This window comes from Notolepis coatsorum (genome assembly GCF_963971535.1).
Source record: "Notolepis coatsorum genome assembly, chromosome: 11".
In the NCBI taxonomy this organism is placed as follows: Eukaryota; Metazoa; Chordata; class Actinopteri; order Aulopiformes; family Paralepididae; genus Notolepis; species Notolepis coatsorum.
In genome coordinates this window covers 77,009,233-77,020,564 of record NC_140175.1, presented here as the reverse complement: position 1 = coordinate 77,020,564, position 11,332 = coordinate 77,009,233, and the positions used below count along the sequence as shown (strand labels likewise).

The following is an 11,332-nucleotide window of genomic DNA, read 5'->3' as shown; positions in this document are numbered from 1 at the left end:
TATGCAAGAAGAGAGCTTCCTGTATCATTTGGTATAGATTTGGTATTTTTTTTTGTCTTTTTTTAACACCTTTTAGAGAACCTATATGGAGACAGGGCGGCCTAGAGGTAAGAGACTGGCCACTGGCCAGTAACCGAAAAGGTTGTTGGTTCGATCCCCCGCGCTGACGGCAGGATGTATTCCAGCTTTGAGCTGTTGGCTGGTATATTACATGTATGGTGCCCACCAGCTCTAAGTGCCCTTGAGCAAGGCACTGGCCTCCAAAACTGCTCCAGGAGCGCTGCACGGCAGGCGACGTGTGGAGGACTGTCTTCTTCTTCTTCTATACATGTGGCCCATAGGCAGTAGCAGGCCTTGCTGGTTAACTGGGGTTTATGGTATTATTATTATTTAACATCACCATTAATTTGCTCTCATCCTAACTTTCTAACTAAAAGCTTGTATAATGGAATCGGGGTGGTCTTTTACTTTTACATTTTCAGTGAATTTCAGACCGGAAGTAGAATCCCTTATTTTCGGTGAAGTTCACCGTGTCGGAGCAGGAGGCTGTCAAAACAAACCAGTGGACACAAGCAGTGAGAGACAGAGTTAGCTAGCGAATGTCAACCATAAACTACTGCTGCTAACGTTAGTTTTAATCAGTTTTTTTTAACCATGCTGTGTAAGACATGCTGTGTTTACAGCACCGGAGTGTTTTCTATTTTACTTCTTCTTTTGGGTATTTCTTTATCCTTGGTGAACGTGTTTCCAAAGTTAATGGACTCGATGGTAAAACAGGTAAGCAAATTGACTTGCTTGCCAGACAAGTCTCAGACTTCTCGTGACGCTATTGATTGAGTATTTTTAGTTATCTAGCTATTATTAGCTAGCCTTCTGTTGGTAATAATGTCGCTTAGGCTACTGTTTTAAATACGTTATAACGTTCTGTCTGTATGGCCTTTAACAGACTAGTGTAAGATAATAGATAATGTATACTATGGATAGTAAATGTGGCAACTTTGGCTGGTGGTTCGTGGTCATGCCTGTAGTTTGCCAATTTCCTGTGTGTGGACCAAGAGGACATCATCACAAGCTGCATGAGTCATGAATGAATGAATGAAAACTTTATTTAACAGATTACAGAATGGGTACAATACAGTACGGCTCAATACACACAATTGTTAAGGGGATGCAGACCAGAGAAAGACGTTTGTCTTGTTTACATCAGGGTCCCCCATTTTCAATTCATAGTGACATTTATGACATACACACAACATACATGACATCATGACATTTGTCACATGTGTGTACTGTTGACTGCTAACCCAAATGCCCTCTCTGTTCCCCATAGCAAGTGGTGCTGAAGAATGGAACAGAGTCGTATAAAGCCTGGGAGAGTCCGCCCCCGCCCGTCTACATGCAGTTCTACTTCTTCAACCTGACCAACTCTCTGGAGGTGATGGACGGGGAACGGCCTGCCGTGGTTGAGATGGGGCCTTACACCTACAGGTCAGAAGAATAGCGTTATGTTCACAGTTTGTCGGTGTCCTCCTGTCCTGATTGAAAAAACCTCTTGGGCGAGAGAGATAGATACAGATCACTGGAAACGTAACTTTTTCCATCCACCTACAGTTTGAGAGTTAAGAGATTCACCCTTTTGTGGCGACTGGACCTTACACATATCCAGCAGACATGCTTCTCTCAATCCCACCTAGAAGCAGTTTTTAAGTTTGCCGTTGCAGGGTCTCCAGGGTCACTGCGCTTTATTTATGTGGCTACTGTTATGTATTGTAGCGAATTCAGGGGGCAGCCGGGAATCGATCCCGGGTCACCCAGATCACAGGGGACAGCGCTGACCAGTCAACTAAAGGGTCCGACCTGTTAGCCAAGGGCTACAGTAGTTAGTCTAGGCATCCGTGGCCGTTACAGTATGTTACACTATGTCCTTTCTACTGTGTTGATATGCCCAGCTAGCCAGTTGCCCCTTGGGGACACATACAGTTTGTTCTATTACATATATGCTATACTATAATCTGAAGGGGAATTGAAAATGTGACAACATTCAAAATGTTACATAGTAATAGCAAACCAACCAACCCCAAGCCATGTTAGAAATGTTAGGTCTACTTTCTATTTATTTCCCCTCCGCCAATGTCTAAGCCCGGTGGTGAGGCAACAAGCCCTGGTTGCTCATGTCACCATGCTAGACTGTATTAAACTGGGGGAATCCCTGCCTTTGGAAGTAGCCCAGAGGAAGGGGTAGAGTTAGAACTCTGAGAAATGCTGTGTCATGGTTTTGTGACCAAGTCATCATGTGATATTTAAGGGAAATGAGGTCGGGTCACTTCACATGACCAGAAGCATGATCATTGTGTTCTTGTTATTGTACAAAACTTATAAGTCAGCTAAATGTAAATGTTCTCTAGAAACTCAAGGTGGAATGGAATCCAACCTGGGTATGAACACCATGTGAATAGGTCAATCAATGGTAATTATGGGAATTATAAGATAATGTCTAGATGTATGAAGTCACTGGCCTGTGAGGAAAGGTGGGAACATTGTTTAGAATCAATCGACTCGCCCCAACAATAAAATAATTTCAGCCAGGAGAGCTGTGCAATTGTAAGCTAGCAGGCTTTTTCTTCAGCTTCTTCTTACATATTTGTTGATGTATTAATATTCTGGACTAAAAACATCTTTACTCTTGACTTAGCCGGTAGATACTGTAGCAGGAAGCTGCATTGGGGGTGTGCAAACCCACTGCCATACAGCCAAGCTACAGAAGGGCTAACGTTGACTTTGTCTTATCTACTAATTTGTCCATGTTCTGTCGGAGGCCTTTACATCTTTCATTGATAAGGTTTGAGTATTTTATAGGAAGAGGCCATTGTTTATTCATGACCCCATGGCTTCCTGGTCAGATTACTTTTGACACATGTATGCATTTGTCATTGTCTCTCTTTATTCGCGTCAGTTTGACAGTTGGACACTAGCGACACTGGCGTGAAAATGTGCCATGTTTGATCTCGACAGTGGCATTTGTTGACATTTACAAAAATTGGAGTTTCTAAATCAAGTTTTGTTTTTTTCCTCATATTAGGTACATGTACATTACAGTGAAATGCTTGGTTCTGTTTGAGCCTCCTGAGATTGTGCTTCATACAGTAAAAAAAAAGTGAAAACATTTGAAAATGTAACTTATTCATTAGCTATAGTATAGAGCATTCATGGCAGTCTGTTTCATATACAATTTTCAATGTCCTCAACGACATCACTGGTGGCCATATTCAAACAAATTTACGCTCAATAACTGTCAACCTAAATTAATGTGTGCAAAACGGTTTAGAATTTTTGGATGCGTGTGAGATTATGTGCAAAATAATTCAGCATTGTTTTTAGGTGAAGTGCCCCTTAAGTTGTTATGTCTTATATCCAAGGATAGAGCGCTCATTGTATCACTCCTCTGACCATTAGACTACCATGATATGTTTTGTTCTACAGGGAATATCGGCCTATGGAGCAAGTGACCTTCCTGGACAATGGCACCAAGGTAGCAGCAGTGAACACTAAGACATACATATTTCAGCTCGACATGTCCCGCGGCCCTGAGAGTGACCTCATCAGGACCATCAATATTCCTGTTGTGGTATGTTGTTGGAAATTCTAAACAAATAATCCTCAGGGTTCTGTAGTACATGCTCCTGGATGAACCATGTGAACACACCAAAATGATGGGATATGCACTTACCGTCTTCTCCAGTGTCAGACAAGAAGATGGATACCAAGTTCCTCTCTGTGCGTTCTGTAGAAAGCTATGCGGCTGCAAGCTAGTCTAGTTTAGCACAAATGAATGGTAGCGGATACGGACCGCTAGCCTAGCTTAAAACTCCAGGAGAGGTGTCCATATCCGCTTCCAAGCTACTTTCTACTGAACGAGAGGAAATTGGTATCTATCTTCTTGTCTGACTCTGGAGAAGATGGTAAGTGCATTTCTCATAATGGTGGCATGTTCCTTTTAATAGAAGCACATAAATGATCATCCTGAATGGAGTATATATATTTCATGTTATATTATGTAGGAAAATGATGATGATACACATTTCCTGGGAATTCGGTAAATTAACCAATTCTGCGTTGAATGTGCGCATTAACTGGCAACCACTCACTTCACTATTCCCAGCCTTTTGGCAGAGATTGTTATTCATTTTAAACATCTTTAAAACTCCCATTTCACCTCAAGATGCAGCAAATTATAATTTGACTAAACATGAAATCACATGACATTTACCGGTAATCATTTTCTCTGAATATTGTTTATTTTGCAGTAGCTGCCATTTTTTGTGTTGTGTGTACAGATTTCCCCATTCAAAACGGCCACAGTGATCTGTCTCATTATATAGATAGACTGGCTGTGGGTGCTGGCAACTATCTGTACATGTGATGGAGAGGTGCATTGCCCATTGAATGCATAGTGCTGACTTTCCTGAATTTCAACAGAATTCCTGAATTTCAATAGAATTCCTGAATTTCAACAGAATGTGTCAAGAACACACACACACTTGCATAAATGTGATGTAACCCAGTAAAATGTAAATGGTGTAAGAAGCTTGTATTCCCGGGGGTGAAACTCTTGTGTTGCAACTGAGTGGCCTCTGTGTTACACACAGGAAACAGAGGCTCAGCATTAGATTCATGGTGCTGCCGCAGGGAGTAAAGCTGGTGCAGATGTCCACCAAGCCGACAAACCTTTTGAATAAAATCTCTGAATGCCCAGAATGCCCTGGTTTTTCTTGAGGGTGAAGCAACTTTTTAATGGCGAGTTGTTCCAACCCATGAGACCAGGAGCAAGCTCAGCAACAATCATCATTTGTTAGGATAAACTGCATCCACAATAAGATAAGATATTCCTTTGTATTGTTGATCCCCTTGGGGAAATGCAGGCATCATGGCAGCATGGGGGAGGGGGGAGGGGAGGTACAGGTAGTAGAAGACATACAGGTACAGATCACATAATTATAGTACAGCGGAGAAGTAAAATTTTTATAAAAAGGCAGTGTAAACAATATACAATATAATAATCCATATACATCTATATATCGTTTGGTTGTTTTTGTGCAGACTTCGTTTTGAGTTTTAATAATTTATCCAAATGGTTCTAGTGAAGAATAAGTGGAAAGAAGATTTATATTGATATTTAACCTCTCAATATTTACCTTTTTTATTGGAGGTGGGCATAGATTAATTTTTTTAATCTAGATTAATCTATCTGCAATCCTGGATTTAATCTAGATTAATCTAGATTAAAATGGCTTAAAAAAAAGAAAAACCTGCCGAAGGCATTCAAAATATGTGTGTTCTACCCAAATAATGACCAGAAGTAAGTCCTTACTTTTTCTTTCCTCCTTATGTTTCTCAGGCCAGGTGGCCCATTACACCATGAGCCCATCTCCCGTTTCCAAAATGCATTACAGACTGTTTGAAAAAGCTGTTTTGCTATGATAATTGGTAATGAAATATCAAAATAATGTTCAATAAGATGTACTTGTATTTAATAAGTTGTTTTATTCAGAAGTTAACACAAATAAATAATATTACCAGTACAGTACAGTATCTAGCACACTCTCAGGAGCAAAACAGAAAGAATCATTTCAAACTTGAACTATGTGACATGGCTTGAATCAACTGCTCCAGTGGAGTTGCTCAGTGGCCAATGGTGTCAACTGTGGTTGTACTGGGCAGCTCCCAGGTGTGAATGGAACTGTGTGAATGTGAAGCAGGGCGTTCCTGAAAAAGAGCATCTGTGCTCAGCGAACCTACCCTGGGTAAATAAAGGTAAAAAAATTAAAATTTAATTTTTTTTTTTTTTTTTTTTTTTTTTAGCTTAATGCGTTAATTATATTATCACGCGATACTAGTATAGCGTTAACGCAGCACGTTAACGCCGTTAACGGCCCAGCTCTACTTTTTATATTGGATCCAAATCACCTAGTTGAATAGTGTGGTGCACCTAACCTTAAAAAAAGATAAATCCTTAAAGTAGTTACCCTGAAACACAGGATTGTGATTGTGTGGGAAAAGGTTGTTGAGAGTTGATCTCATACGTGTCATTTTGTATTGCCATATTGTATGTTTGATATGCCTTATTATTTCTTTTATTTTCTACAGAATCGCAGTCTCCTTAGTCTTCATTTAAAATTACCATTGGTGTAATTGCTCCTCCTTATTCCATATCCAGAATCTTCGCATTGATCTAGCACACATTGTGTGTGTTTCATCACAGATGAAATGTGACTTATGTTTCTATAGTGTATGTATTAAACACGTTTATTTTGGTGAAGAAATTTATATTTGATTGTATAAGTTAGTCCTATGGTGGGCACAGGAATAAAGTCATTACAGGCCATCCTTGTAAATAAAAAGCTGTTCTTAAAGGAAAACTCCAACATTTTGGGAAATTAGCTTATTTAACATCTTCCCTGGAGTTAGACAAGAAGATACATACCTTTTTTGTCTCTGTGCGTGCATTTAGCTTTGGGAACAGTCGCTCCGTTAGCATAGCTTAGCTTCATCACTGGAAGTGAGGCAGGACAGTAGCCTGACGTTCCCTACAGGTTTGTTGATATTCTCATTCCTTCAAAGGATCCGAACCGATTGAAGTTTATGGATACCATGACTTAAAATCCTCTTACCTTGACGATTAAAAGCCTCCCCAATTTAGAAAACCGTAATACAATGGCTGGTATTGATAATATACTACTAACTACTGGACGCTTGGAGCTAACCGGAGCTAACACAGAACAGGATGGTAAAGCAAATATAATGACTTCCTTTCTGGGGTTTTCAAAATAAAAGTGCAACGTTTATAGCAGCGGAAAATGTTTATTTTGTACATTATCGAACGTTAACACGAACCTAAACTAACGTTACAACTAACCTAAAGTTAGTTTAGGTTCGTGTTAACGTTAGATAATGTACAAAATAAACATTTTCCGCTGCTATAAACATCGCACTTTTATTTTGAAAACCCCAGAAAGGAAGTCATTATATTTGCTTTACCATCCTGTTCTGTGTTAGCTCCGGTTAGCTCCGAGCGTCCAGTAGTTAGTAGTATATTATCAATACCAGCCATTGGATTACTGTTTTCTAAATTGGGGAGGCTTTTAATCGTCAAGGTAAGAGGATTTTAAGTCATGGTATCCATAAACTTCAATCGGTTCGGATCCTTTGAAGGAATGAGAATATCAACAAACCTGTAGGGAACGTCAGGCTACTGTCCTGCCTCACTTCCAGTGATGAAGCTAAGCTATGCTAACGGAGCGACTGTTCCCAAAGCTAAATGCACGCACGGAGACAAAAAAGGTATGTATCTTCTTGTCTAACTCCAGGGAAGATGTTAAATAAGCTAATTTCCCAAAATGTTGGAGTTTTCCTTTAAGTAACCTGGCTGGTTACATAAAGGTTAAAAAAAAACATGTAATTACCATCCGTGCGTCAAATGATGCCAATGTGCCATGCAGTAATCTGTTAATGAGGCTCTAGTGAACACTCGGTGGCTGATATTCTAATCTGATTCAATTATCTATCCAATCAAAATGCTCAACATTGGATTATTGCGAGCTGCGCAATTGTGATTATTCGATTTATGGAGTTAAGAAGCATTCTTTAAAATCACAATCCGAATCTATCACGGATGGCAATGATTTGGTTTCTGTACCCACTGTAAGAGTAATTTATTAAATCAAATATACATTTCTTCACCAAAATAAATGTTTAATACATAATAGGCTCATAGTCTATCAAAACACAGCCACATCTCATCTGCCCACCTTGCGTAATGAAACACACACACTATGTTTTCAGACAACTTGATCTTACTGTAGCTTACAATATTCTGATCTGATAGAGATCTGTCAACCTTCTGTTCCTGTGTTAAGATATTAATTAGAAACAATGCTCAATAAATATTTTATGGTAAAGGTCAGAGAATATGCAAGATGAAAGTATGCAAAACTGTGCGTGAGAGATGGAGATAATGCAGAGAGAGAGTGAGTTGTCTGGAGATGTAAGGTATTATAATCTACTTTATCCAGAATATCAATAGGAAGCTAATTAAAATATCATATTTTGGGGGGTAGTAAGCCACACTACCAAAGTGACCAAGCAGCTCCACTAGACCTAGAACATTATTTGGTTAAGATCAGGTGGACTTGTGGCCACCGAAAGCAAGGTTTTGTTTAAATAGTGTTGTCCCAGAGTCTTCATTGACTATACATTTTAAGAACACTTATTTAATTTAGTCCATAATCTCTATGGAATACTGTTTTTCTCCTTTCTCCTTACATTCCTTCTCCCCCCCCCCCCCCCCCCCCCCCCCCCCCCCATTTGTCCTTCCAGACGGTGATGGAGCAATTCAAGAATGTCCCTTTCATACCCAGATTAATCTCGGACTACATGCGGGAAACCGGTGCAGAGCTGTTCACCACTCGCACTGTTGGAGAGCTTCTGTGGGGCTACGAGGATGCTCTGCTGAAAGCCCTTAAAGTTATTCAACCTAGTCTGGATGATGTGTTCGGACTCTTCTATAAGGTCTGTTTTTCTTATGGATAAGAAGCTGAACAGCATATACTTAGACCATTAGTTTGGGCTTATTGGACAAAAGTGATTGAGATATAATCTGTGTTTTCTACGTTATGCCAGGATCAGACTACACAATATTTTTGTCTTTCACGATGGTCACCATGTCTTGGCAGGGAGAGGGGGCGCTAGTTTTTATCCAAAGTCGAAAGCGCATGTTGCAGGAATTGTCACACTAGAAGAAAAAACATGCTCGACTTTCTGTCATGGGGCGTCCCAGACGCCACATCGCTGGTCTTTGATCATGTTCCCATTCGTCGCTCTTGGCGTTCATAATCGGGTACGACGCTGGAAATGTGTCGGCCGTGACACAATCGTGTCAATATCTGTCTGAACCAGCATTGAGAGATCTAATACACTTCTGTGTGTAAAGAGAATGCAGCAAATCAAGTCACTTTGTTTTGATATCTGGCATGTTATATAAGGCTCTTAGTATTTGAGTGTAGTACTGGGGACATTCTCCCAATTCCTGTTATTGGTATATAATCATCATCAATCTTATAACCATGCAATGCATTATGTTTTATCCTGGTATCATACAGAGCATCCCTACATACTGATACCCTGTTTTATCCTGGTATCATACAGTGCATCCCTATATACTGATACGCTGTTTTATCCTGGTATCAGACAGTGCATCCTTATATACTGATACCCTGTTTTATCCTGGTACCAGACAGTGCATCCTTATATACTGATACCCTGTTTTATCCTGGTATCAGACAGTGCATCCTTATATACTGATACCCTGTTTTATCCTGGTATCAGACAGTGCATCCCTATAATACTGATACACTGTTGTATCCTGGTATCAGACAGTGCATCCCTACATACTGATACCCTGTTGTATCCTGGTAACGGTTCTTTTTGTTGTTGTTTTCCTCACAGGCCAACGCCACCAACGATGGAGATTATGTGTTCTTCACCGGCCAGGATAACTACAAGGACTTTGCCAGAGTGGATACCTGGAACGGTGAAAGGTAAACCATATGGCATTTAATCTCTTTTCGATGCTAGCTCAAGGTGATGGACCTATTGCTTGTTTTCTAAATTCAATCAATGACAGTATCAGCTGAATGATATGATGATGATAATAATAATATATTAAAATAATTTTTTTAATAAAATACTTTAAATAATAATAATACAAATTTGTGTTTTTCAAATTTACTAATTCAGGGCGGTCAGGTGGCGTAGCGGAGATTGTGCTCGTCACCAATGCAAGAGGCTGCTGTCTCGACTCCCGGAGAGTCAGCATTGCCTTGGCTTGGGCTGATCACTATACTAACTCGTTTGGCTGAGTTAGGGGGAGGGAAGCCGTGGGTGGGTCCTGGGCGTTGTGGACAGCGACCCCTACAGTTCGGTCGGGGCGCCTGCACAGCGAGGGTAGGATCTGGAGAAAGGTAGTGTGACCTTCCACACGTTACACTCTCCCGGTGAGAATCTGCGCTGCCAGGCTGGCTGCCGGCTGGCTGCACATGTGTCGGAGGAAAACATGTGACAGTCTCCGGCCTCTCGGACCAACAGTAGGGGGGGGGTGCGCAACAACCAGGAAGGGGGTTGGGAATTGGCATAACGACTAACAGTGGGATGGGAGAAAAATCGGAAAAAAGGAGGGGGGGAAAGATAATAAAAAAATAAAAATAAAATGTACTAATTCAAATTGAATGCAACACACACACTCACCCATGTTGGATGTGTTTTTTTCTATGCAGCTCGGTGAAGTGGTGGATCACAGACGACTGTAACATGGTCAACGGAACCAATGGTGCCGCGTTCCACCCAGTCATCTCCAGAGATGAGAGGCTGTACATGTTCTCCTCGGACCTGTGCAGGTGGGTTGACTAGGCTGTACATGTTCTCCTCGGACCTGTGCAGGTGGGTTGACTAGGCTGTACATGTTCTCCTCGGACCTGTGCAGGTGGGTTGTCTAGGCTGTACATGTTCTCCTCGGACCTGTGCAGGTGGGTTGACTAGGGCAGAGATTCTTGAGGGGGTTCCAGGGGGTCCCCAGAAAGATGGGGAATAGTTTACTTTCACTGTTCCACTCACTAGAAGTTAGCCCAATGAGAGACTACCGCTTACCATGGTGTATTAAGATTCATTACCGGATATAAATCACTTACCCATCATTGCACTCTGTATGCCGTCCTTGACTGCCCTGTAGACTGCTTCATTGGTACACCTTCATTTATAAAGCAATTATTGGTCAGACTCGGCTCCCTTTTTACCTCGGTTCATACCTCACCATCACATCAAACCCATTTTACAGCTTACGATCCCAGGACTATTTATATGCTTCAGTACCCAGAACCCGCACAGAGTTTGGGAAAAGGGTCATCATGTTCTCTGCTCCCTCTGCCTGGAATGGACTTCAAAAAACTTTGAAACTGCAGGCCCTCACTACCATATCTGATTTTAAAGTTCAAATTAAGGGCATTTTAAAGAATGAGATGGGAGAATGTCGATGCTTCACTGCATAATGTGGTGTTATATTTTATATTTTTAACTTGACCTTCTCCCCAGCAACCTCCTGCAAAGCCTCACCTTCCATCCTCTACCTTTTTACCCTACCCTCCAATCTCCCCCAATCCCATTCAATCTTGTTTGCTGCAGCTCAAATGTATCCCCTTGCCCCACTTTGCCTTTTATGTCTCGGTCTGTGTTTTGTGTATTTGTATGTTTTTGTTTTGCTGCCATTTTGGCCAGGTCTTGCTCG

The 11,332-nt window shown here is 41.1% G+C and overlaps 1 protein-coding gene across 1 annotated transcript in view; it reads left to right on the top strand.

The window, feature by feature from the left end:
- Positions 1 to 575: 575 nt before the first annotated feature.
- Positions 576 to 11,332, top strand: part of scarb2c (scavenger receptor class B, member 2c) — a 29,736-nt gene continuing 18,979 nt past the window's right edge. The window contains exons 1-6 of the mRNA XM_084324432.1: positions 576 to 777; positions 1,331 to 1,488; positions 3,481 to 3,625; positions 8,374 to 8,565; positions 9,502 to 9,593; positions 10,329 to 10,448. Coding sequence (XP_084180558.1) covers positions 655 to 777; positions 1,331 to 1,488; positions 3,481 to 3,625; positions 8,374 to 8,565; positions 9,502 to 9,593; positions 10,329 to 10,448 — 830 coding nt within the window. The 5' untranslated portion in view covers positions 576 to 654. The remainder of the gene's footprint in view (positions 778 to 1,330; positions 1,489 to 3,480; positions 3,626 to 8,373; positions 8,566 to 9,501; positions 9,594 to 10,328; positions 10,449 to 11,332) is intronic.